Here is a 27,977-nt window from a genome sequence, read left to right as displayed (position 1 = left end):
CCCCCACACCTCCCTGGTGTGCAAGTAAGCAGGAGGCTTTGGGAGCGCACGTACCCGGGATGGTGAAGTACCGGGAGCTGTGCGGCCTCCTGTGAGCACGTCTCCGATGCAGTAGTGACTGTGGTGCCATCGGGGGGACCGGGAGGAGACCGGGCCCTGAGGTGGGCCGCCTACGTCTGGCCTGCTGCAGTGAGGAGGGGAAAGTGGGGCGAGGCTATCAATGGGCGTTTCGTCCCGCAGTGAACAGAGAGCAGAGATGCACTTCTGAACTGGAGAGTGCTGTTGAGAGGAGAGGCGTTCTCGGGAGGGGACACCAGACACTTCCCCCCCCCCCCCCCCCCCCATGACGAGGTGTGCTGCTTGGGCAGCCTCCCAGGAGGACAGGAGAGGGAACGGGTGTAGGAAAGTACCATCTTGCCTGGCATGTTACCCTCATTTTTACTTATATGTCAGTTTGTTTTTGCCTATCTCACTGGGATCCTGCTAGCCAGGACCCCAGTGCTCATAGTTGTGGCCTGAATGTGTGTCCCTGTGTAGTGACTAACTGTGTCACTAAGGCTATGCTAAACAAATTATGCTCTCTCTGCCTTTACAATTCTCACTATAGGCTAGTGACCATTTTCACCAATTCTAATTGACACACTGGAACACCCTTATAATCCCTATATGGAACCTAGGTACTCAGGGTATTGGGGTTCCAGGAGATGCCTATAAGCTGCAGCATTTCTTTTACCACCCATAGGAAGCTCAGACAAATCTTACACAGGACTGCTACTGCAGCCTGAGTGAAATAACGTCCAGGTTATTTCACAGCTGTTTTACACTGCACTTAAGTAACTTATAAGTCACCTATATGTCTAACCCTCACTTCACAAAGGTTAGGTGCAAAGTTATTAAGTGTGATGGCACCCTCACACTAGCCAAGGTGCCCCCACATAGTTCAGGGCAATTTCCCCAGACTTTGTGAGTGCGGGGACACCATTACATGCATGCACTACATATAGGTCAAGACCTATATGTAGCTTCACAATGGTAACTCCGAATATAGCCATGTAACATGTCTAAGATCATGGAATTGTCCCCCCATGCCAATTCTGGTATTGGGGTGCCAATCCCATGCATCCCCGGGGCTCCAGCATGGACCCCGGGTACTGCCAAACCAGCTCTCTCTGGTTTTCACTGCAGCTACCGCTGCTGCCAACCCACAGACAGGCTTCTGCCCTCCTGGGGTCTGGGCAGCCCAGACCCAGGAAGGCAGAACAAAGGATTTTCTCTGAGAGAGGGTGTTACACCCTCTCCCTTTGGAAATAGGTGTTAAGGGCCTGAGAGGAGTAGCCCCTCCAGGCCCCTGGAAATGCTTTGAAGGGCACAGATAGTGCCCTCCTTGCATAAACCAGTCTACACCGGTTCAGGGAACCCCCAGCCCCTGTTCTGGCGCGTAACTGGACAAATGGAAGGGGAGTGACCACTCCCCTGTCCATCACCACCCCAGGGGTGGTGGCCAGAGCTCCTCCAGTGTGTCCCAGACCTCTGCCCTCTTGAATCCATAGGTGTGAGGGCACAATGGAGGCCTCTCAGTGGCCAGTGCCAGCAGGTGACGTCATAGACCCCTCCTGATAGGTGCCTATATCTCTGGGTGGCCAATCCTCCTCTGAGGGCTATTTAGGGTCTCTCCTGTGGGCTTTTCCTCAGATAACGAATGCAAGAGCTCACCAGAGTTCCTCTGCATCTCCCTCTTCGACTTCTGCCAGGGATCGACCGCTGACTGCTCCAGGACACCTGCAAAACTGCAATAAAGTAGCAAGAAGACTGCCAGCGACCTTGTAGCGCCTAATACTGCTGGCTTTCTCGACTGTTTCCTGGTGGTGCATGCTCTGGGGGCTGTCTGCCTTCACCGTGCACTGGAAGCCAAGAAGAAATCTCCTGTGGGTTGACGGAATCTTCCCCCTGCTAACTCGGGCACCAAACTTCAGCTTCACTGGTCCTCTGGGTCCCCTCTCATCGTGACGAGCATGGTCCCTGGAACACAGGAGCTGGATCCAAGGGACCCTGACAGTCCAGTGGTCTATCTGTCCAAATTTGGAGGAGGTAAGGCCTTGCCTCCCCTCGCCAGACAGTAATCCTGTGAACTGCAGCTGCTAGGGCTTCTGTGCACTTTTGCAAGGAATCCTTCGTGCACAGCATAGCCCAGGTCCCCAGCACTCTGTCCTGCATTTCTCAACTCACTGAGTTGACCGCCGGCTTAGTGGGACCCTCCTTTGTAGTGTTGAGACGACCGCTGTGCTCAGTTTTCTTGAACCTGTGTTCAAGTACTTCTGTGGGTGCTGCCTTCTTCTGCGTGGACTCTGTGTTGCTGAGAGCCCCCTCTGTCTCCTCTTCCAAGTGGCGACCTCCTGGTTTTTCCTGGGCCCGGGAAGTGAGGTACTGGGTTTTTCAGAACCAGTACTGATCCGGTAACCCAGCGGTGCCAGGGTACACCCAAAGACCTCGGGTACTTTCCTGATTCAGACCACAGAAACTCAGTCTTCTAGGTGAAGTCAAAGATCGAATTTATTGGCTGCAACCAAGTAACAAGCGTCCTAGAAGTACAACAGCACGGTTTGTATGTTCTCAGGAGACTGTCTGTCAATGCAAAATCAGGTTTCCTTAAATACAGTTTTTTAAGCTTCAGGCAAACATTCTTGACATTTTGGTTGGTCATTCACATGTTTTCACTACAAAGGAAAAAACAGTGTCATGATGAAACCTCATATTTCATGTCATCCAACCCATAATAAATTACCCGGCAAGGCCTAGTATTTTACATCAGATAAGTGTGGACTCCCAATAAAAACGGGCACCTCCCCCTCGTAAAGTAAGAAGAAGAAAAGAGCAGGTGCAGGTGTGAGCAAGATTAGGCAGGGTGTGTGAGAGATAATAAGGGTTTTATGGCATGGTGTGCCTTGATGCTATCTGATTCGGCCACTGGGAGAGGGACTGACCAAACAGGTTTGGCCTGAGGCAATGGTTCCAGCTTGCCCAGGTCAGAGAAAAGTCAATCAAGGTGTACGTGTCCTTGGAATCAAATCTGACTGTATTATAAGCCTATGTGAGGGCAACTTTTAAAAATGGGAGCCACGAGTGCAGGACGAAAATGGCGATTTCGAGGTGAAAACGCTGCTGGAATTGAGCGATAATGCTCATGCTTAGTGTACTAGTCATTATCGGTCTTTTGATACTAAAATCGTACTGCTGTGGCAAAGGAAATTACATGGGTCCAGAATTTTTAGAACCACAAACCCTCCTTTTGCCCTTACATAGGCAATAAACCTATTCTCATGCTAAACTGAGTCCAGGTCTATGTTTCTAAAGTCGTTGAGATGTTGCTGTAACATCATTCTAGTATTTAGCTCGTTTCTTGGTGCAGGTTTCCTTATGCATGATGTAACACAGAAACCACATATCGCAGGAGCACACTGCACGCATAGACAGAACAGGAAAAGAATGGCCAAGATCATCCCAATGACCATCAGAATCTTCCATCCCCATGCTGATATCAGTTCCCAGAACCATCCCATTAATGACCAATCTCCTTTATCTAAATGAATAGATTCGGAAATTCTATGCAGTTTGGAGATGGCCTGGTATACTGTTGGAGCGTTATCTGGGACAAAAACACAGCAACTCGATTGGATCAATGTACATACTCCACCCCGGTCTGCAAGTATGACATCTAATGCGACCCTGTTCTGAAGGGTCATAAGACGATCCGACTGGAGCTCAGCAGTCAAGTTACCAAGGGCGCCAGCGGTTTCAGCCACGGTGGATTCAACCACTCTTATCAATTGCCTTATGCTCCTGCTGTTACTTATTTGTCCCCAGAACGGCAGAAAACCCTTTACGAAGTCCCCAAATTCTTGTCCTGCAGTGTCTTCTTCACTGAAGACGCCTCTAACTATCCTTGTCTTGTGGTAATCTGCCGCTGCTGTGTAGGTAGGGGGCAACAGGAACGAAACGAAGCATGTGCCCGAAAAGTCAGGGGTCAACCATGTAAAGGCTCTATCATGGCAGATGAAATAGGTACCCTTAGCTGCCAAGAGCGGAGGGGAGGTCTGAGATGCGAAGACATATGTCTCAGTGCAGACGCTTTCCCCTAGCTGAGCTCTGGGATTCTTGCCAGTACCTTGCAGACACAGGTGACCCTGATGGGGTACAACCCAAATCAGGGAAGATATCTTAGCTTGCTGTTTCTCACTCATTGTGGCTTCATATCCGGTCATGTTCCATCCTATATATGCCATTGTCTCATCTCTGGGGATAGTCTCGTAGAAGATATTGTCCTTCATCATGTCTATGATACCTTTCACTAAAGCATCTTTCTTAGGGTTGTCTTCCGCAAAACGTAGGGGGTAGTGTGCATAGATGAATATCGTTCTGAATGCCCACACGGAACCATTGTGGCTGAAAGGCAGGATCAGGTAAGGGATACCTTTATCTGCTGTGTGAGGCATAAGGCCACACACCCAACAGTTAGTTGTATTTATCACTAGTTGGTGTTGGTGCAAAAGCTGGATGAAGGAGTTATTAATGAACTCTAGTCTCCTAGCAGATTCATGTTTAGGGAGGAGTTGAAAAGAATGTGGGGAAACAGTGGAAGGAGGAGGTGTAGACGAGGTAGTGGGTGCCAATATCACGTTAAAACAGAATAAAATATATCATATAAAAAACATAAGTATACTAAATAACATAAAAATGCACAGCAGCAAAAACCGTTTCCTGGTTATCGTTTCACATATTCTCTTCTTGAAACTCAGTCTTTCAACATGTTCTCCATTTTGGAAAGATTCCATCCTCTAACCGTTGCCGTTCGTGGCGGTTGGTTTACTTCACTTAGGAGTGTTCTGAATGTTCCAGGCCGCCCTAGAACAAACCAGACCTGTAGACCTTGTGTCCATAGGCTACCCCCCTAAGTCTTTTCAGCCACGATCCTACAGCTGAACCCGGATGGAGGTTCAAAAAACACAAAAAAAAGCAAAAAGTCATTCAAAAATAATTTTCCATATTGGAGAACTTTGCTAAAGGGAAGAAAAGTAAACTGTTTTATTTGTCCTTTATTCTTGGTCGTAGATTATAACGGTTAGTCCCAGGTATCGTGTGGTCCTGAAAAAGGAGTTCAGGTTCTGTAGTGTCCAATCGAACTGACGGTGATACTGCTGATTGTAAAATGTCATCACTTTCTTTCTCAGTGAGTGTTCTTTTTATTCGTGCATCGCTGAAAGGCAGAAAACGTGGCACGGTTTCAGTCTCTGAGTCGGCGACACCTTCCTGGACCCACCGGTCATATGGCAGAGGTAGGGGTACCCTTTTGCAATGGGTCCCATGGATCCAGTGTTTCTTCCCTTCTACTCGAACAGCTGATCTTGTGGAGAGAAGAACGAGGTGCGGTCCGGTCCACCTGGGCTGCTCGTTTTTGGTTCGATGAAAGTTCTTTATTAAAACCCAGGATCCAGGCTCAATGGGATGACCTGGAGATTCAGAGACCGGAGGCAGGGTGTCGTGGACCTGTTGATGTAAGACACGCAATTTAGCCGTCAATTCATACAGATAGTCAAGCAAAACAGGATGCTCTATCTCGCTAAACTTCTTGGGCCTAGGCACTCCCCATATATTGGCCGGGCGGCCGAAGACTATTTCCTAAGGACTAAGTTTCACTCGTGAATGCACAGTCATTCTGGTTGATAGGAGTGCTAAGGGTAGAGCGTCAGGCCATTTGAGACCAGAGCTTGCTTGTATCTTGGCCAATTTTAGCTTTAGAGTGCCATTATAGCACTCCACTAATCCATCTGATTGGGGGTGATTTGCAGCGTGAAACTTTTTTGGTTTATGCCTAGCCCTTCGCATACTTTCTTCATCACTTGACCCACAAATTCACTTCCATTGTCACTCCAGATCATTCTCGGCATTCCGAATCTAGGGAAGAACTCTTTCTCAAGGGCTTTGGCTGTGGATAGCGCAGTATTGTCTTTTAGGGGATAGGCTTCCACCCATCTTGAAAAGGCACAAACAACAACGAGTACGTATTTTAAGTTGTTGCACCTCTCCATGTGGATGAAATCTAGCTGCAAAACCTCAAACGGATACGTAGGAGGTGCAAAATGACCAGCTGGTGTTGGGGTTCCTCTACCAGGGTTGTGTTTCAGGCATACCATGCAATTTTTAACCACATTTTCTGCGCACTTGGGAATTCCTGCATTTTGCCATACTGGGGCCAACAACTTACAAATCCCTTTCTCACTGATGTGAGCCATTCCATGAGCCATTGTAACTACTGCAAGCACATACGCATCGGGTAGCAACCATCTTTGATGTTCTGACAACTCGACCCAACAACCATTCGCATCCAATTTACCCGTACTTTCTCTCCACACACTCAATTCTCTCTCTGTGGCTTCAGCTTGAATCGATTTCACGCTTTCTATCGTGTCTTCACACATTCCAACATCACCAATCCATCTTGCAGGGCCCGCGACATACATTCGGCTCATCACATTCCTTGCCGTTTCTTTTGCGACCTCGTCAGCAAATGCATTCCCACGACCAACATCATCAGTCACCTTTTTATGTGCGCTACACTTCACAATCGCAACTTGCAACGGTAAAGTAAGTGAATCAAGGAGCTCATTTACGAACTGACCATGCTGTATTTTAGTTCCATGCGAGGTCAGGAACCCACGTTCCTTCCACAAACGCCCAAAACTATGGGCCACACCAAACGCATATTGGCTATCGGTATAGATCGTCACTTTCATTCCTTTTGATACTGTACATGCTCTTGTTAGGGCTATTAACTCAGCTGCTTGGGCTGAATTATGTGGGATACGTGCAGCTTCAACAATCGTACACAAAGTTGTCACAGCATACGCCGCAGTTGTGTCACCATTCGGGAGCTTAAAGCATGAACCATCCACCCACAAAGTACCATCACTCTTTGCAATGGGAGTGTCCAGAAGGTCTATTCTCCCTTTCGTTTCTTCTTCTGTTCTATGGAGACAATCATGTTGTTCAGAAGTATCTAACTCCGTCACAATTGGCAATAACGTAGCTGGGTTAAGTGTAGTGCATCTTTTTATATGTACATGGCTTGCTAACAATGTCAACTCGTAACCTGACAATCGAGCACTAGTTAAATGCTGTGTCTTGGTTCTGTTTAACAACGTGTCCACTGCATGTGGAACCATTACGATTAATGTGTTATTCATCACTAAACCAGCAGACTGTCGGATAGAAACAGCAGCTGCCGCTGCCGCTCTTAAGCAGCTCGGTAGTGCCTTAGCTACTGGGTCTAAGGTTGAAGAGAAATAGGCGCATGGACGCTCCCTGTCTCCAAACTGTTGTGTCAAAACTGCTAACGCACAACCTTCTTTCTCATGGACATACAATGTAAAAGGCTTGCTGTAGTTGGGGGTACCCAACACAGGAGCTGAACATAATGCATCACGTAATTCGACAAAACTTTTCTGACAATCTTCAGACCATGGGACGGGATTTGGTGTATCTTTACAAGTTAATGCCACCAAGGGTTTGGCTATTAACGAAAAATTAGGTATCCATTGTCTGCAATATGATGTAATACCCAAGAAAGCACGCACTTCTCTTTCTGTTCTTGGAACACTCATTGCTGCAACAGCCCTGATTCTCTCTGGGGTCAGTTGCCTTCTCTCCTTCGAAAAGAGATGACCTAAATAGGTCACTTCTTTTTGACAATACTGTAACTTTGAAAGGGACACTTTGTGGTGTAAATCAGACAAATGACGCAATAATGACAATGTTGCTTCTTTGCAGATCTCCTTAGTATCTGCGGCAACTAGCAAATCATCGACATATTGAATGAGAGTGGCGCCATCAGGTAACATAAGAGTGTCAAGTTGTGCTTTCAAAGCCTGACTATAGATAGATGGACTTTCACAATAGGCTTGAGGAGCTCTCTTAAATCTGAAGCTTCGTCCTCCCAAATTGAAGCCAAAAATGTCCCTGCTCTCTTCTGCAATAGGGATGCTGAAGAAAGCATTTTTCAGGTCTATTACTGAAAACCAAGTGGCTGAAGCTGGAATCATTGTCAACAATGCAGTGATATCGGGGACGAGTGGAAACTGTGGCACAACTATTTTGTTCACCTCTCTAAGATCAATTACAAACCTATAAACAGGTGGCTGAGTAGGGTCAGTATGCTTCAAGACAGACAAAACAGGACTATTGCAAACGTTGCCTCTTGTCTCTTCAATTACATCCTTCTCAATCAGATCACAAATAATTGCCAACAACGCTTTTTCCCCTTCACTAGAGATCTTGTATTGGGGAATACGTGGCATTTTAACATTGGCTTTTAATGTTATCACATATGGCTGAATTTCCAAAAGACCTACATCATTAGGTCCAGTAGCCCAAAGAGTATTAGGAAGAGATGAAAATTCTGGTGGAAATCTGTCCTTTGACAAATACATTGGTGAAACCACTTTCTTACCCAATGTGAGTTGCACTCCAGAAGGAGAGCAATACAATGTCGCATACAATCTCTTTAACAGATCTAATCCTAACAAGTTCTCGCCACAACCTGTCGTCAAAATAAGGGGTGTTTCAAATTTACAAGGTCCAACAGAAAGAGATATAGGGTTAGAAATCGGATTTCTAACTGGGGCGCCGGAAAACCCTACTGATACATTTATTTCGCCAGACAAAGGTGCGCCAGGGAGTTTTGAGTGCATAATAGAACTCTTGGTAGCACCAGTATCCAACAGAAAAGGTTCTGACACACCTGATGCAATCACCTTAACATAAGGCCCACTCTGATCTACTGGAACTGAAACAACTCCCTCTCTTTGTCTATGGCTGTCCTAGCAATCATTACTGTCCAAATGCTCATCCTCTGTATAGTAATCATCAGTATAGTACTGAGCCGTCCTACCAGATGCATTAACCTGTTGATCAAATCTGTTCATTGAGTTTTGAGGGAGGAATGGGCGCACGCTCTGGGGAACATATCCACGTCCTCTTCCTCTAGGTGCTTGTGGAACACCTCGACCTCTTAAACCGGAAGTACCATTTGCGCGCTGTAGCAAAGCAGGGCAACTATACTTGAAATGACCCTCTTCCTTGCAATATGAACACTGATTGGGACCTACTGGGATACGTGGTTGAGCATACTCGGCTCTTTGCGAGTTTCTCTGAAACGGTTGGGGCTGATAGTTATTCTGATAGTTGTTCTGTGCACCACTATTCTGACCACCACGTGGCGGGTACGCTTGTTGTAACAGAACCTTCGTTTTCAATTCTTTTGTTTTCTTTTCTACTCTATCTCTCTCATCTTTATCTCTATTTTCGTAGTACTGTGCAGTAGCCAATATCTGTGCTGAAGAGGAAACTGCCCAAGAACTTTCTGAGTCTTTTAACTTTTTACACAACTCAGGAAGCAAATTATGCACAAATTTATCGACGAACAAACGTTGACCACCTTCCGTGCTCATATCTTGACCACTGTGGTCCACAAACGTTTCTTCAAACCTGGTGAAGAAATCTGATACCGTTTCTTCTTTCTTTTGCTTACATGCAGACAATTTATCCCAGTTTACACGCATCGCAGGCATTATAGTTTTCATGTAATCAATAATCCTACCTTGAAGCTCTGTCACTAAAGGCTCAGGTTTAGCACCACCAATTTGTCGGGCATCTGCAGCAGCAATATTAGCCCATGTGTCACCTAACTCTTGAGCATGGTCTGTATGGCGAATCTTTCCCCATAAAGGCTGTGGAACAACATTCCCAAACAACATGTCTATGTCAGCTAAATTCATAATGCAAGACCCCGCAGTCTGTGACAATTCCTTGTAATACCCTGTAGGATTCTTACGGGGATCAGGCAATGTCTGCTTAAGGGCTAAAACTTCAGCTCGCTTCCATGGAACGTGTACCCATACACGCTGGAAATGAGGCAGGACAGGTGGATTAGCATTTGGGTCCCCTTCCCTCCACTGTGGGGGAACTTCTCTCATGGGGTACTGTTTCCCTTTCTTTTTAGCAGAAGAATCATATTTAAACAATAACCTGGAAACACCTTCAGTCCTAAACGACAATAACATCGCAACTGCTTTCTCGACATCTGAACCCACAATCAAACCTGTCGCAAAATCGAACCGTACACAACACAACTTAGGCGGATTGGGCTCCAAACCATTTTCCTCTAAATCCTCAGAAAGAAAAGTACAATTTTTTTTCAAAACGTATCTCTGTTTCGGTTCTTCCCACTGATGGAAGACATCCATAACAGACTCTAGTTCATATCTCGCTGGTTCAGTAACCCATTTATGCGCCAAATAATTCAGTGTCTCTTTCTCCATACCATCAGGCAATTGGCTACGCAATTGTTTACGCTCTGAAACTGGGGTCGTAGCTAATGACCCAAAGAGAGGGGGTAAAAGACTAGTCACAGTGTTTGTCATTCTCTGACGGATAGAGGGAGAGGTTGACAAATGAACAGGAGGAAAAACAGAATGAGACAAGGCAGAGACAGAAGCAGTGTCAGAAACAATACCAGGAGTGGTAGTCGCCATAGTAGTCAAAGTTGTAGGAAGTAAAGGCAGAGCAGATGTCAAAGCCGGTGGCCCTTGAGGAGGCTGCAACGGAGGAATAGGAACCAACTGAAGAATAGCTGGTGGGTGCTGGGGAGGAGCAGGAGGCAATGCAACCACTGGTTGTGCAACTAGAGGTTGCGGAGGTGCCGTTGCATTCTGCGCATAGGGTGGTGGCGAACTTAGCAAATGCGACATTAGGGGATCTTTTTCAGAGTCTTTTGCTGCATCTTGCTGAAGAGGCGGCAAAACTGGATAGCATTTATCTACTGTCATTTTATGTCGCCTATGCAACTGCTCATTCAACTGTTCTACTTCGTTATCTTTAAACTGTATAGCAGCTTGCATAATCGAAATACCTTTTTCTCTCTTATTTTTCTTAGCTAATTTAATTTCCTTTTGCTTGGCTTCCTTACGCCATAAGCGGAAAGAATCAAACATTGCCGGCCGGGCTTTCTTCTTAAAAAGTCTAACTTCGAGGTTATCTAAGATTTCTGTGTCAAAGCTACCATTTTGGGGCCATTTTAAAACACCATCTTTTCTGGTGTAACGGATCCATACTTCATTATATGTAATGGGGCCTACTCCTTGCTTCACATATAATTCATAGGTTGGAGTTCCAATCGGAGGAACCGGACATGAGTCCTCCAACCGGGAGTCCCTTTTACAACCAAGACAAAACAAATTTCCAAGTCTGCTAAGACCAGGCATCTTCGCTCACTAGTCTAGCTTCAAACTTCAAAGGATTATCGTTTACGATAGTCTCGTGAATACACGAGTCCTTCGGCTTTGGTACTTGCAAGTTCGAAATCAAAGTGATCCCGAAGGGATACCAAACCAAATGTCCAACTAAGGACCAAACCAAGTGTCCAACTAAGGACTGGGAGACGCTCCACTGATACTTAACTGAAAATATCGATGACGTCACCAGAAGACTCGTCTTATCGTTTCGCTCTACCAAACATCAAGGGTCCAAATCAGGGCGACAGCCAGGGCAGCAGTCCTTCGTAGCCGTCGGGAAGCGGGGAACCTCGCAGCAAAGACTTTCGGACCACGTCGACATGCAGGGGTCGATGAAGTGGCGGCCTTCCTCCAGAATTTTCACACGAAGCTCCTCACGGACCTCAGGCTTGGACCGGTACCGCTGGTATCGCCCCACGTTGGGCGCCAACTGAGGTACTGGGTTTTTCAGAACCGGTACTGATCCGGTAACCCAGCGGTGCCAGGGTACACCCAAAGACCTCAGGTACTTTCCTGATTCAGACCACAGAAACTCAGAGTCTTCTAGGTAAAGTCAAAGATTGAATTTATTGGCTGCAACCAAGTAACAAGCGTCCTAGAAGTACAACAGCACAGTTTGTATGTTCTCAGGAGACTGTCTGTCAATGCAAAATCAGGTTTCCTTATATACAGTTTTTTAAGCTTCAGGCAAACATTCTTGACATTTTGGTTGGTCATTCACATGTTTTCACTACAAAGGAAAAAACAGTGTCATGATGAAACCTCATATTTCATGTCATCCAACCCATAATAAATTACCCGGCAAGGCCTAGTATTTTACATCAGATAAGTGTGGACCCCCAATAAAAACGGGCACCTCCCCCTCGTAAAGTAAGAAGAAGAAAAGAGCAGGTGCAGGTGTGAGCAAGATTAGGCAGGGTGTGTGAGCGATAATAAGGGTTTTATGGCATGGTGTGCCTTGATGCTATCTGATTCGGCCACTGGGAGAGGGACTGACCAAACAGGTTTGGCCTGAGGCAATGGTTCCAGCTTGCCCAGGTCAGAGAAAAGTCAATCAAGGTGTACGTGTCCTTGGAATCAAATCTGACTGTATTATAAGCCTATGTGAGGGCAACTTTTAAAAATGGGAGCCACGAGTGCAGGACGAAAATGGCGATTTCGAGGTGAAAACGCTGCTGGAATTGAGCGATAATGCTCATGCTTAGTGTACTAGTCATTATCGGTCTTTTGATACTAAAATCGTACTGCTGTGGCAAAGTAAATTACATGGGTCCAGAATTTTTAGAACCACAGAAGAACCCTTTTTCCTTCAACTGTGACCTTTGCAGCTAGCAAGGCCTGTTTGCGGTCTTTCTCCAAAGAAACAACTCTGCATCCTCCAGCACTCCGTGGGACATCTTCTGTGCAAAGGAGAAGTTCCTGGCATCTTCCGTTGTTGCAGAATCTTCAGCTTCTTCCACCCAGAGGCAGCCATTTTTCACCTTCATCTGGGGTTAAGTGGGCTCCTGCCCCTCCTGGACACTTTCGTGACTCTTGGTCCACTTCCTTTACAGGTCCTCAGGTCCAGGAACCCGTGTTCAGTGCTTTGCAGTGTGTTGTGGTCTTTGCAGAATCTCCCATCACGACTTTAGTGTGTGTCTGGGGAAGTAGGGTCAATTTTCTCCTACTTTTCAGGGTCTTGTGGTGGGTTATCTAGGACACCCTTAGTGTTTTCTTACACTCCCAGCGACCCTCTTCACACTACACTAGACCAGGGGTTCCTAAGTGGTTCGCATTCCACTCTCTTAGTATATGGTTTGTGTTGCCCCTAGGCCTATTGCATCCTATTGTATCCTACAGTGGTTGCACTATTTTTTTAAACTGTTTACTTACCTGATTTTGGTTTGTGTGTATATTTTGTGTATTTTACTTACCGCCTAAGGGAGTATATCCTCTGAGATATTTTTGGCGCATTGTCACTAAAATAAAGTACCTTTATTTTTAGTAACTCTGAGTATTGTGATTCTTATGATATAGTGCTATATGATATAAGTGGTATAGTAGGAGCTTTGCATGTCTCCTAGTTCAGCCTAAGCTGCTCTGCTATAGCTACCTCTATCAGTCTATGCTGCTAGAACACTATTAATCTACTAATAAGGGATAACTGGACCTGGCACAAGGTGTAAGTACCATCAGGTACACACTATAAGCCAAGCCAGCCTCCTACAACGGGCCATTATCACCATGCTTTCCCCGTCTTGGGCAGTGACAGCGGGCTGGTGCTACCGGGCTGCGCAAGGAGCGGCTGGTGGGGGTGAATAGTTTATGGCCTTGCTGCACTGAGAACATAGACTGTGTCCTGACCACCAACGGAGGTGTCACCTGAATTGCACTATCTTGGAGGTGACAGCAGCGGTGTGAGTTGATAGCGTTCGCTGTACAATGCACTGTACACTGTCAAACTGAGGGAGAAAGTGAGACCTGTCCCCAGACGCCTTTAACATGGGGCAGTTGCGCTCCAGGACAGGTAGTGGCTCCTCAGCCCAGAGCGCTGGTTCTCTATCTGCGATGGATCGCAAACTAGATGCGGTGCTGGAGGCGGTGGAGCGCCTTGGCCCGTCTCTTGACCAAACCAGAACATCTGTGGAGCAGAAAATTGATACTGTGGCGACTGACCTCAATCTGCTCCATGCGGACCACCGGAAATTGGTGTACAAAACATGCACCATGGAACACACCTTGCACCATCTTACCCCCAAAACCCAATGGGTAGAAACTTCAGTGGAATCCTTGCTTGATAGGGTGGCTGCTCTGGAGCGTAGAGTGGAGGAATCAGAGGGACACTCCCGGAGGAATAACATTCGAGTGGTTTGAGAGGAGCGACCCTGTGCCCTACTTAGAAAAGTGGATAAAGGAACTGGTCCCCGCTGGGGCACTCACGCCATTTTTTACTGTTGAGTGGGCACACTGGTTATCAAGCAAAACTCTGGGTGGTGGCACAGGGACAGGCAAAGTTTTTTGCCACACCTGAGGCGGCCTGGGAATGGCTGGAGGCAACTGATCAGGGCCAGAGAACTACATCACCGGAGCACGGGACAGAACGGCGGACGCAGCCCAACCCTTGGCTAACCAAGGGACACCGCAGAGCATCTTTCCAACGATTGTCACATGTTCCTGATCTTGAACAGATTATACGGGACCGGCGAAGTGCACTACAGTCCATGGCGGCCAAATGGGAACCGATGTGATCTTCAGACCTGGAGGAGGGAACCGACACGGTTGGCAGCAAAGACAAGTCTCTGAGTGGTAGCCCCGGTGGCTATGACACCGCAAACGGCAGATGGCATTGTATGAGATGTAAAACACTTTCGATAATGCCGCAGCCCCCTGCTGCATTTCCTTACTACTGCCTAGAATAGTTGTTAAAAACAGTCAGTCATATATCTGACGACCGCTTGAATGCCCCGGGTCTCTGGAGAGAGCCTTGCTGATTCCGTTCTTGCCCTTGCTTCTTTCTGCCTGGCCCTTCTCTGTTGGCGACCCACTCCCCTCCTCGCTTTGCTTCCCTCCTCATTCCTGTTTCTCTCTCCGCGCTTGCAGAAATGGGACACAATCCCTGCTAGGAGATGTATGCAGGTCATTGTACAATTTCTCTGTGATGCTTGCCGAACAGTTATAGTCGACTAGGTTTTCCGCAATGGCACTCCTCTTGCTGACCCGCCTATAGGCACTCTCTCCTTTATTCATTAGTTAATCTGCGCCAATAAGTTTGGAAGTTTGGTCGGGAGCCGTTTGTCTTACTTCCCTTATGCTATTTGGGCTATATGTATTGGCGCCATCTGTTTATGGCTCATTGCATTGGTTTGTTGTTGAATGGAGCCTCTACCATTACCTTTACCCTGCTGCTTACCCACCGTCTACTGGAGTTGCTTTGTCTGATTGTTCCTGATTATACCCAAATGATATATTGTAAAAACGGTTAAAGGTGCAACAAATAGCGAATAAAAAAATGTATGAAGAAAAAAATAAGATAATTGCCATTATAGCAAACTATATAGTCACCTAAAGCCCAGACCTATTGGCTTTGACAATGCTTGTTTGGTTATGTGACAGATTCTCAAGGCAGTTAAACGACTATCTGGTATCACTAATCCTGCCAACTGTCAAATAGTAGTATCCCGCTCAAAGCCTGATTCCAGCAATAAGGTGGTAGCTTTGCAACACAACCTGGTGTAATATTAACACTGAGACTTAAACTGCATTACAACCAGAAGTAGCAAAACCACAAGATATATGGGGCCTGCTGTCCACTTATTCAAGAAAGAAGTGACCAGATGAAAAACAATCATAGATTACAAGTGCAGTGATAATGATGCTATTGAACAGTCGTGCTGAGAAAATACTGTTTCTCACTGTTTGACATAATATACGATGCTACGTATACCCAGGGGTGACTCCTCTGCAATGACGGAGGAACGTCGCCCCACTGGCCAAGAGCCAGGAGATGAAAAATGAAACAATAGTTCCACTGTTGTGTCATTTTAAATCTGCTGGCTCAGCCAGCAGTACAGGGAGGAGCGGGGCTGAGCCACCGGGAGGGGGGAGGAGAGAGTGCACCTAACTGCCGGTGTGTGTGCACTTAGGTTTCTCCAGCCTGGCTGTGTTTAACACCAGGCTGCAGAAACTGCACAGTCCCCAGGGCTGTGTCTGAGCAGCATTCTGAGCTGCTCAGACCAATCCTGGTGCTGCTTTCATGCTAGCTTTAGCATGAACGAAGCGCAAGGATTGCTGGGGACCCTGTGCTGGTGTCCCAGTGAATGCTGGGACACCAGAAGAAGAAGAGCGATGAGTGAGGCGACAGGGGAAGGGAAGTGACTTGATATTTTTTGTTTTCCCCATCCCCTTTATGATCCCCCTCTCCCCCCATTGAGTTTTGTGGTGTCCGCCATTGCGTATACTCTGTATGCTTTGCTCCTCCACCAGTACTAGGGTAATTATATTTAGATGTAATATGTCATGATGCTGATGAGTATTTCAATGTAATCCATGTACCAAGCCATATACCTGTAATGTTGCATTGCATAAGGAGTATTTAAATAATATTATAAAAATAAAAAGGTTGATCTGATTCCAAGATGGTGGGGGTGCACTACGGTTGGGCCCTGTGTTCTCCTGGAAGCCTTGAAGGTGTGCTCCTCTGTGATTACCAATTCATTCTGTTTCCCCCATTTTGAAAGGGCCTTTTAGCCGCTTCCTTCAATTAACTCTTCAAGGGCTACTACTGCACTAATGTTATTTAGTAGGTCGTGATGTCTACCCTGCATACATTTGCATATGGGTCCCAACGTCCCTTACTATGGACTTCACTCTCTAGGCAGGGTTTTCATGAGCCATTACTCAAATATTTCCCCGTTTTCTTGATATTAAATGTTCTCTATAGCCACTGTGATTACTTCTTTCTGTACTACTCATCACAATTTTCGCACATTCGATTCATGTGCGCATTGCTCCGCCACTGTGTCCTCTTATGTAGCACCTTCTTGCATAATTATCTGCTACATAAATAAACAGTTGTATGAGTATTTATAATAAAGTGTCTTTTTTCATTGCACATTTAATTTGCTTGTATATACTTGAACCTTTTTAGGGGTGAAAGGCACAATTTTATTTGTCCTTGAATTTAGATTTGTATTAAAGGGATCCTAAAGAACAACTATCCTCCTTTATATGTAAAATATCCCTGGTACCTGAGGTAGCCCAATCATATTCTCCCCACGGTTTGAAACCAGACACGTACATTTGACTTTATAGTGGATTTGCAATGGAAGATAAGTAAAAAAGCAGTGAAGGGGGAAGTGGCAGGCCTGGAAAGTAAACAACAGCTCTAACTACCACTGAACCTTTTGAAGCAGCCTTCGGCTTTAAGAATAGTACACAAACTGTATTTCATCTAACATGTACCCAAACAAAAACTCCCTCTTCGCAATAAGATGTGAGGGGGCCCAGTCATAACAATTTTACAGAGAGAGACAGTAGGCATTGGGGTGCAGGTAAAAATGCACATACCCAACGACTGATAATCAGTTGCCATCCCAAATTTGAGGCTACCACTCTGTTGGTGGGCAGCATGCAAAACATAGCGCACCTGTTAGTGGGATGACTGGCACTGCATTTTCCTGTCCAAGACCACCATGTAAAACAATGGCAGTCCCGTGCTGGAAAAAAATGCAACGGCCCTAAGCATAGAGACCTATCTCCCTGTGCATCAGGGACATGTTTTTGTTTTGTTTTACTTAAACTCCCGCTTTGGTAAATTGTGTGAGTTGGGAAAAAACGATGCCGATCGGGCAAATAAAATGGTACCCATTAAGCATACTGCTCTATGTTGGTCCTGGCAGCGGATGGTCTGGAGGTAGTGAGAGCCCCCATGACACAGGTGGGTGATCTCAAAACGTGTTAGCGACCACAAGCAAGACACAGAGGGAAGGGCCTTCCCTGACCTAGTATGACACCCTCCAAGGTCGAAATAAGGAAGCCATGTGTCTACTTGTGAGCAAAATGCCCTTCTATGGTGGATACACAATGAAATTATAACAACCATTTTTACAGTATATGAAGTGTGCATAGAAGTTATAGTATAACAATCAACTATCTTAATTAATTAATATTGGCAGCCTGTGCAGCAGACCTAATTTTAATTATGGAAATCTTGACACATACCGTCCAAAACTGTTACTGTTAGCATCATGCAAAATCCATACACAACAGTACAATAAATCTCACATTTTTACCTTTTACATCATAACTAAAATCACTCATTGTTTTGTTAATTGTTCATATTTGTGACACCTCGTTTTCCTTCCCTTCCTGAACTGACTGAAAAAGCCGCACAGAGAAATCAGTACCCTATGCATTCTCAAATTCGAAATATGCTTAACACAATTGTGACACTTTATTTTTTAACGTGTTATGTTTCACTGAAAGCATGATTTTTACGATGTGCACAATGGTGATAAAATTGTCATCTGCATGTAGCATAGCATCCCAAACACATCTGCCCTCGGTAATTATATGTCTGAGATATATATATCCTTCATTGCTCCCTTAACATATCAGGAGAACCCGGACACCTCCGAAGTGAAAAAAACAATTTATTTCAGCAACATTTTTTTTGCTGAAATAAATTGTTTTTTTCACTTCGGAGGTGTCCTGGTTCTCCTGATATGTTAAGGGAGCAATGAAGGATATTTTGGGCGTCTCGGAGCCCGTCCAGGACCGCTGTGCTGAGCACCCACATTCCGGGACTTATGTATATGTGATATATTATATCAAATTTATTTGATGTCTTCACCAACACATTTTGGCTGGAGCCTTGTTCATGGTTAGTGGTCTAGAGTTTTAGTAACTTTTAAACACTTCCTTATGAAATCAAAAAAGGACTAATACAATACAATACATGTAAATGTGGATGCCGTCTTGAAGTGTGCAATGGAGACATTTATACCAATAGCATTGACTTCCTCACAAAAAAAGCTTTTCAGTTGTAAAATCAACTATTGTGATCCTTTTTACTTATTATTCATACCAATCACCATTTAAATAAAATGTGCCAATATTGGAGCTGCCCAATGTGATTCTGTCTAAATGGCAATAAATTTCAATGTTGTATTCCTCTTTCTTACCACATTTTTCATTTAGCGTATGTATAAAAATGAGCTATCTCCAAATCCGTTATGAAGATTTTAAAAAATCGTAATCCTTCTCAGAAAAAACACGTTTGGTAAATCTTGCTTCCGCTCGTAATGTAAATAGCTATATACTTCAAATTGACAGCAATTATTTCCAGTAATAGCTGTACCGATATGCCATGATCATTGCAATGCAGGGTAACCTCTTCGGTAATGAAGCGTCTGTATTTATTTCAAAATGTTGGGGACACATTGTTTTTTTCAATAACCTTTCCCTCTCTTATATTTATATATTTGAATAAATGAATTAGTGCATACATAAATAGCAATACATAACATCTTGCTCATGTGGTCCATTAAAACATATTACCTACATTTCACCCCTTACTCTTCATTCCAATAAACCAAAAAGTCCAACCCCATATATGATCAAATGTCCCATAATGCAGATCCCAATTTACTAAAGATGGTGCCAAAATAAAACAAACATTACAAACATAGAATTAAAACTAGACCTCTACACTAATTTTAACTACTGGGAGGAGGAGGACAAAATGAGAAAAATAATCTGAAATTCCTAATGCATGAGAAAATGTCCTTCATAATTAGGGAAAGAATTAACATTAATATCCAAAAGTGTACAAAATTATACGGAAGAAGGAATGCCCCTGTTAATATTCCCCCAATTACTATGAAATAACTGGATGAGAAAAAGAGCACATGCGGACAAAATGTCACTGTAAATGTAGCCCCAATTCCTCACTTGAGTTCAAGCCTTGTGGGATCAATATATCAAAATCGATGATATATTTAAATTCTAGAACACGTAATCTTTGTTCTGTCCCCACCTCTGATATGGCGCCCCACATCATCAATTACAACAAATCTCAACAATTTGGCGTTGTTATGATGTGCAAAATGTCTAGCAACAGGGTACTGGTTATTGTTCTTTGTAATGGCTCTCATATGCTCCAGTATTCTTTTTTTTTTTTTTTTTTTTTTTTTTTTAGCTTTGTGAATAGTACTGTCCACATCTAACTTCTCACATGGGCATATCAGACAATAAACGCAATACTCTGTGCTACAAGTATATGCCTTTTTTTTTTTATAAAGTGATATTTATTTCTTGTAGAAATCCATATCTTTGTGCAGTTATTACTCTGTCTACAAGCTTTGCATTTCATACATCAATAAAAGCCACCTGTGTCCTGACATATCTATCTAGCTATCTATGTATATATATATATATATATATATATATATATTTTCTAATGTTTAGAAATCTTACAGTAGGTCTTATTTGTTCAACAGGTGAAAGAATCAGAAAAAGTGAAGATGGAATATCTTTGAAGTGTGCTGCGATTACACCTTGTAAAGCTTCACAGGGGACAAAGAAAGTAAAGGAGAAAAGGAGCCCTGAAAATGGAGGAAACTCTCAATACCAGCAGATGTCAGAAAGTACCTCAGAGTGTGGGGAAAGGGATTTTTTTCTTAGTAAAAATGATACTGGTGATACAGCACAGTCCGATCTATTCCTAAGAACTTCACAAGATGAGATCTCTTTAAAAAACAATGAAAGCGAGAGTAATCTAGAGGTTGTTAGGATTATAGCATGTGATCAAATTGCAGAACAAAAACTATACATATGTCCACAATGTAACAAAAGCTTCAAACAGAAAAACAGCCTTATCTGTCACTTTAGAACCCACACAGGAGAGAGGCCTTATCAGTGCCCTGAATGTCAGAAATGCTTTGCTGTAAAAGGAAATCTTGCTTCTCACCAGAAAAGGCATACAGGAAAAGGACTTTACAAATGTATTGAATGTGAAAAAAGCTTTGCTGAGAAGCGAGCTCTCAAGATGCATATTCAATTACACACAGGAAAAATGATTTATAAATGTGCAGAATGCGACAAACACTTTACTGAAAAGAAATGTCTTATTATTCATAAGAGGATGCATACTGGGGAGAGACCCTTTCAGTGTACTCAGTGTGACAAACACTTTGTACAAAAGACCGCCCTTATTTGTCATCAAAGAACACATACCGGTGACAGACCCTATCAATGTACAGAATGCAAGAAATCTTTTGCTAAGAAGGGAATTCTGACCTCTCATCAGAAGACGCATACAAGAGTGAGACCATACCAGTGTACACAATGTGAAAAAAGCTTTAGCAAGGAAAAAACTCTTGTGAGGCATAATAGAGTACACATGGGGGAAAAGCCTTTTCAGTGTACTGACTGCGAAAAAAGCTTCAGTCAGAAAAACAAACTTATTTGTCACCAGAGAAACCACACTGGAGATAGGCCTTTCCCATGTACAGAATGTGAAAAAAGTTTCACTACAAGATCGCTTCTTAATAGTCATCAGAAAACACACAGAGGGGACAGACCATATCAATGTACAGAATGTTTGAAATGCTTTACTAGAAAGGGACACCTTATTTGCCACAAGCGAGCCCATACAGGACTCAGGCCATATCAATGTACGGAGTGCCATAAATGCTTCATTACCAACGGCCATCTTACTTGTCATATGAGAACACATACCGGAGAAAGACCTTACCAATGTGATAAGTGTGACAAAAGCTTTAGTGACAAGCGAACCCTTTTTAGACACGATAGAACACATACAGGAGAAAGACCGTATCATTGTGCCGAATGTGGCAAAAGCTTCAGCCAGAGTATTAATCTTGTATGTCACCAGAAAACACACACAGGAGAGAAGCCATACCAATGTACTGAATGTGACCAAAGTTTTGGATGGAAAACATCCCTCACAAGACACCTAAAGACACATAGTGAGTTTCACAGACACTTTGAACTAGATAAAGACATTTTGTGAAGCACAAAAAAGTATGAAAAAAATAGAGAAAATCTTATTCCTAAAAGATGATGCTCATATATTTTGATAATCCAAAAGAATATAATAAGGATAATACTACTAATTATCATTATTATAGAATAAAACATATAATAAATCGTCTGTAGGGACGCGACTGCCAACAAGCCTGAGAAGTAATTTCTTAATCAAAATTACACTAAATGCAACAATAGAAATCATTTTGCTCAGAATACTGGAGGATCCTACAAAATATTCTATGAAGCAATAATAACTTAGACTCCAAATATAGACGAGTAATAATAAAGGTCATCTAAATAGAATTAAAATGGTTCACAGCTGAATTGACAAATTCTCCATTTCAGTGTATTTATTATAACTAAAAAGCCAACATCTTTGCGCATGTTTGGCAAGGTTAGTTAACACTTTAATACACATATTTCATGTATAACATGACGGTTAATTTTTTAAACAAGCTCACCCTCTAAATCCCAAGAGAACGCACACTCGAATGATCTTATTAATCAAATTATTGGGAATAGATGTAATTTGTTTTTATATACTCACAATGGTTTATTTGCCAAACATTTGTGTATAGGCAAATGGTTAGTATTTCTTGAGCAAAGACTTACTGATGTAGACAGGGTGTACGCAACAGGGGAGGCATTTTTTTTTCTTTTCAGATTAAGAAACGTTATTCGGTGACAATAAGTATCCATAAAAGTGGCATTCCCAGTTAAAATCACACAGTGTAAGTAGTAAACATTGACAGCATTATAGAATACAATGCAACATCATAACAGCATTATAAAAGCTTAGTACTACGGGCCCTCACAGCAGATCTTAAAAAGGGCCCAGTATGCAAAATAACTTCCTCATCTGACTACTGCAATAGAAGGTTAAATGCTGGTCTGCATTGTTGAATATTACAACATTTCTTCTTAAAAAGTGGATTTAAGAAATGTCTAGTGTACATTTCATAAAATGTACAAGAAGTTGCAAAGTGCATTGATGATTAACCAGACTTGCCATCGCAAGGACATGGACTATCATCTAGATTCTTCGTAAATCCTAACGGGAAGCACAACAGATACTTTGCTGTGTCGGTTCGGAAGCTAAATAGTAGAGACCGCTCCCAAATTCCTCTAGCGCCACAGATTATTAGTGGGGCAATTTAGTGTAGGCAAGCTGAAGTAATTAATTATACTGTGCTTCTCAGACTCCATGGCTAATCTCTATGAACATGCACAATCATAAAGTGGTTATTGAACATACATTTTGCTTAGGTTATTACATGTTTCTGGCTCAGTAAAGGCCCATTGCAAACCAATTTATTATTCAGAATTTACATATGATAGCTAAGATATTCAAAGACCTCTGTTGAATGACAGGCACTCCATTATTATGTCTCTAGAGCGGGTAGCCTCTTCATTTCTCCAAATTGACAACCACAGGAGCACTGGCCGAGCTCTATTACTATCTTCCAAGTAGGGGAGGCCTAGCTCTTCGTGGAAAATTAGCTAGGATGAAATATGGGGACTGAGAGAAGTTTCCTACAGAATCTGTTCTCTTCGCACTGGATAGCCTCACATTGCGAAATACCCCACACCTTTGCCCCATACATAACAATAGAGATGCATTGTGACATATATATCTGTAATAGGCAGAGGTGAGAAACCCCTGCCCCTCAAATTGGCTGTGGGAAAGTACATAAGGCACAGATTGCCCTCGCCAACCTTATCTTGCGCTGGACTACATTTGGGGTCCAAGACCCTGAGGAGGCAAAGGTTACCCCCAAATAAGGAAAAGTGCTAGTGCTACTCAGGGAATTGGTGCCCACTGATATGGTTGAGGTGTGTTTACACTGTGGACCGCGGGCCATGATATACAATTTTTTAAAATTCATGTGTAAATCCAAGGTATCCACAAATGCAAGCACCACCCGACACAGAGTTCTTGTGGAACGTGCTATGAGCACTGTGTCGTCCGCATATATGTGTGTTGGTAACAACACGCCTTTTATTTTAGGTCTATCAGGAGTGATTCCAGTTAAAAGGAAAAAAAAAAAAAAGAGGTGAAGCTTGTTATTATATAAAATGAATAAAAGTGGGATCAAGCTGCACCCCGCCTCACGCCATGATGAATGTCGATATCTCTATATACCTCTCCCTGTGTGCTAATTCTAACCTTGGCTCTCATGTCTTTGTGCAAATATGCTGGAACGTGCACTAGTTCCTCATCCAGCCCACAGGAAATAAGCATTTGCCATAATTTAGATCGATTAACACAATCGAACACTGAGGTCAAGTCCATGAATGCCAAATAAAGAGGGGTTTGTTTGACGGTGGTGTATTTGCCAAGGTCCAGATTCAGGTTAAGACGTTGCTCAAGCATCTCAATTTTATTTCTGAACCCATACTGACTAGAGCACAGGACTGACTCGGATTAAATCCATTCCTTGATTCTATTGTATATTACCCTTCCCAGAATTTTAACTGTGGTATTGATCAATGAAATGGGTCTATAGAACCCAGGCTGAGATGTCTTCTTTTTTAAATATGGGTACTATGATAGATGATGGATAGGAAGCTGGCACTGGAGAGTGTGCAAGATTATTAAATATGTTAGTTAGTAGTGGGGCTCAGAAATCAGTGTTGTGTTTTATTAGATTGATCGGGCACAATCAGGGCCAGGTGCCTTGCTACCCTCACTTTGATTTATGGCATCCTCTACTTCACCCAATGCAGTTTAAGTGCCTCTCAAATTATCTATCACAAACTCATCATGAGAGGAAGGGATGGCATAGAGTTTTTTCGAGGTGAGCCTCCCAGGTCTTACTAGCAATGTGACAGGAATTTGAGGACACTGGCTGATTTTTGTATCTCACGACTGCGACTGTGGGCCAAAAGAATTTAATGTATTTCATAGCGGACGCCTGTACTAATGAGCCCCACTGTGACTTCATTACCTCCCATTGGCGTTTAGTCATGACCTCTTTATATTTCTTCCCTAAGTGTGCTACCAGTGAGTGGTCCCTGGGTTTGGTGGCAAGAGCCCTCCGGGTGGCCACTGAACAATCAAATTAAACCACCTAGGAGTGTCAACTGTGGGGCGGCGAGGCTTTAGGAGGGCTTCCCTAATGTTGGAACCTAAGCCGGTGAATGCTTCTACAACCTAGTGATCAACATCCTCCTCCACTAAACACTTTTCCACCAGCCTAGTGTTGTCCTTTAGTACCAGCCTAAAGAACTGGGCCGGTTCCCGCAATTTTCACACTAATTTTAAGTTATCTGTGGATGGCTGAAAATTGCTTTCCCCTTCGTCTACCCTAACTTTTGTCTTTGGTCATGTTAAGTGTGTGTCTGGGCTTAGGCCAGTGTTTAGGCCAGCTGTTTTTTAGCCTGTTTGTGGGCCTGTTTTATCATCTTGTTGGGCAGTTTTTAATGTTAATTTCCCTGATATTGACTACAGCAATCTAAAATCCATGGACTCTTCAATGCCTTGCAAAACACTTATACAACGTGTCTTCACAAGTTTAGAACTGCACCAGTATGCAAACTTGCCTTTTTTAGCTACATAATTCATTAATGAGGGCCAGTTTTATTTTGGTGCTTGAGCCTATTTGCTGTCCCAGTCCGACCCTGAAGAGATGACGTGCAGCAAGAAGAGTAAAAAATACAAAAACCAGGTAATTAGCTCACTGTTACCCACCAGACGGGGTACTCACCTGCGTTGCTTTGTCACCTTTACCTTACTTAATCAAGAACATTTCACATTCACACCCCAAACTCCCCAGTACTCCTGTCGACTGAACCACCACAGGAGTTTGTAGCACGACATTAGGGAATATGTAATCAACATCTGCCCTGTTTTTATACAGGCAATTAAATCCTTAAATATGACACCATTGAGTTCTTTCATCCAGGAAGCACATGTAAGCAGGGCCTACAGCCACACTGAACACCAGATGTACAACCCTCAGACTCATATTGCCTCAGTTTGAGGGTACATTTGGAGCTAAGGGTGCCCTAGAATGCAGGCCTTGTCGCTAGAGCAGAGCCTCCAAAACTGTTTAGAACCACAACCCAATTTTTAGAACAGAAAACTTTCACTACCTTCCTAGCTTCAATGGACATGAGCCAGGTGATTTTTATTTTTTAATGTAACTACAGGGAGTGCAGAATTATTAGGCAAGTTGTATTTTTGAGGATTAATTTTATTATTGAACAACAACCATGTTCTCAATGAACCCAAAAAACTCATTAATATCAAAGCTGAATATTTTTGGAAGTAGTTTGTAGTTTGTTTTTAGTTTTAGCTATGTTAGGGGGATATCTGTGTGTGCAGGTGACTATTACTGTGCATAATTATTAGGCAACTTAACAAAAAAAAAATATATACCCATTTCAATTATTTATTATTACCAGTGAAACCAATATAACATCTCAACATTCACAAATATACATTTCTGACATTCAAAAACAAAACAAAAACAAATCAGTGACCAATATAGCCACCTTTCTTTGCAAGGACACTCAAAAGCCTGCCATCCATGGATTCTGTCAGTGTTTTGATCTGTTCACCATCAACATTGCGTGCAGCAGCAACCACAGCCTCCCAGACACTGTTCAGAGAGGTGTACTGTTTTCCCTCCTTGTAAATCTCACATTTGGTGATGGACCACAGGTTCTCAATGGGGTTCAGATCAGGTGAACAAGGAGGCCATGTCATTAGATTTCCTTCTTTTATGCCCTTTCTTGCCAGCCACGCTGTGGAGTACTTGGACGCGTGTGATGGAGCATTGTCCTGCATGAAAATCATGTTTTTCTTGAAGGATGCAGACTTCTTCCTGTACCACTGCTTGAAGAAGGTGTCTTCCAGGAACTGGCAGTAGGACTGGGAGTTGAGCTTGACTCCATCCTCAACCCGAAAAGGCCCCACAAGCTCATCTTTGATGATACCAGCCCAAACCAGTACTCCACCTCCACCTTGCTGGCGTCTGAGTCGGACTGGAGCTCTCTGCCCTTTACCAATCCAGCCACGGGCCCATCCATCTGGCCCATCAAGACTCACTCTCATTTCATCAGTCCATAAAACCTTAGAAAAATCAGTCTTGAGATATTTCTTGGCCCAGTCTTGACGTTTCAGCTTGTGTGTCTTGTTCAGTGGTGGTCGTCTTTTAGCCTTTCTTACCTTGGCCATGTCTCTGAGTATTGCACACCTTGTGCTTTTGGGCACTCCAGTGATGTTGCAGCTCTGAAATATGGCCAAACTGGTGGCAAGTGGCATCGTGGCAGCTGCACGCTTGACTTTTCTCAGTTCATGGGCAGTTATTTTGCGCCTTGGTTTTTCCACACGCTTCTTGCGACCCTGTTGACTATTTTGAATGAAACGCTTGATTGTTCGATGATCACGCTTCAGAAGCTTTGCAATTTTAAGAGTGCTGCATCCCTCTGCAAGATATCTCACTATTTTTGACTTTTCTGAGCCTGTCAAGTCCTTCTTTTGACCCATTTTGCCAAAGGAAAGGAAGTTGCCTAATAATTATGCACACCTGATATAGGGTGTTGATGTCATTAGACCACACCCCTTCTCATTACAGAGATGCACATCACCTAATATGCTTAATTGGTAGTAGGCTTTCAAGCCTATACAGCTTGGAGTAAGACAACATGCATAAAGAGGATGATGTGGTCAAAATACTCATTTGCCTAATAATTCTGCACTCCCTGTAAAGCATTGTGTGGTAGTGCACTGTCATTTACAGATGGCACCTTTTTTAAAAAAAATGACCACTAATTTGCACATAGTTTTATTGCACACAATGATAACGTGCATCACCAAGTAAATTGTCTTGATTTGTCTTGATCCTATTATAATCCTGGTTCCCATCACACTTTAGAATTAGAAGGATGTGCTTCATTTTTGCTTTTCTAACTGCTGAATGTGTACAGTTCATTTACAGGTATTTACATTTGGTTGTGTGTTACAAAAAATGACATCCTACAGTCTTTCCTTTCACATTTATTACACCCCAGCAAGAATGTCACATAGTTCACTTTACTTTTCTTTCTCTGCCCGCACAGAGGAGATTTTGTTAACTTCAGACCCCATGTTAAAAAAAC

The 27,977-nt window shown here is 43.5% G+C and overlaps 1 protein-coding gene across 1 annotated transcript in view; it reads left to right on the top strand.

Moving 5' to 3' along the window:
- Nucleotides 1–26,324, top strand: part of LOC138281632 (oocyte zinc finger protein XlCOF6-like) — a 338,330-nt gene extending 312,006 nt beyond the window's left edge. The window contains exon 4 of the mRNA XM_069219620.1: nt 20,321–26,324. Coding sequence (XP_069075721.1) covers nt 20,321–21,855 — 1,535 coding nt within the window. The 3' untranslated portion in view covers nt 21,856–26,324. The remainder of the gene's footprint in view (nt 1–20,320) is intronic.
- Nucleotides 26,325–27,977: the final 1,653 nt, after the last annotated feature.

The sequence above is a fragment of the Pleurodeles waltl genome, unplaced genomic scaffold (genome assembly GCF_031143425.1).
Source record: "Pleurodeles waltl isolate 20211129_DDA unplaced genomic scaffold, aPleWal1.hap1.20221129 scaffold_89, whole genome shotgun sequence".
NCBI lineage: Eukaryota > Metazoa > Chordata > Amphibia > Caudata > Salamandridae > Pleurodeles > Pleurodeles waltl.
The sequence above is the reverse complement of the archived record's forward strand: the minus strand, read 5'-3'. Positions and strand labels throughout refer to the sequence as shown.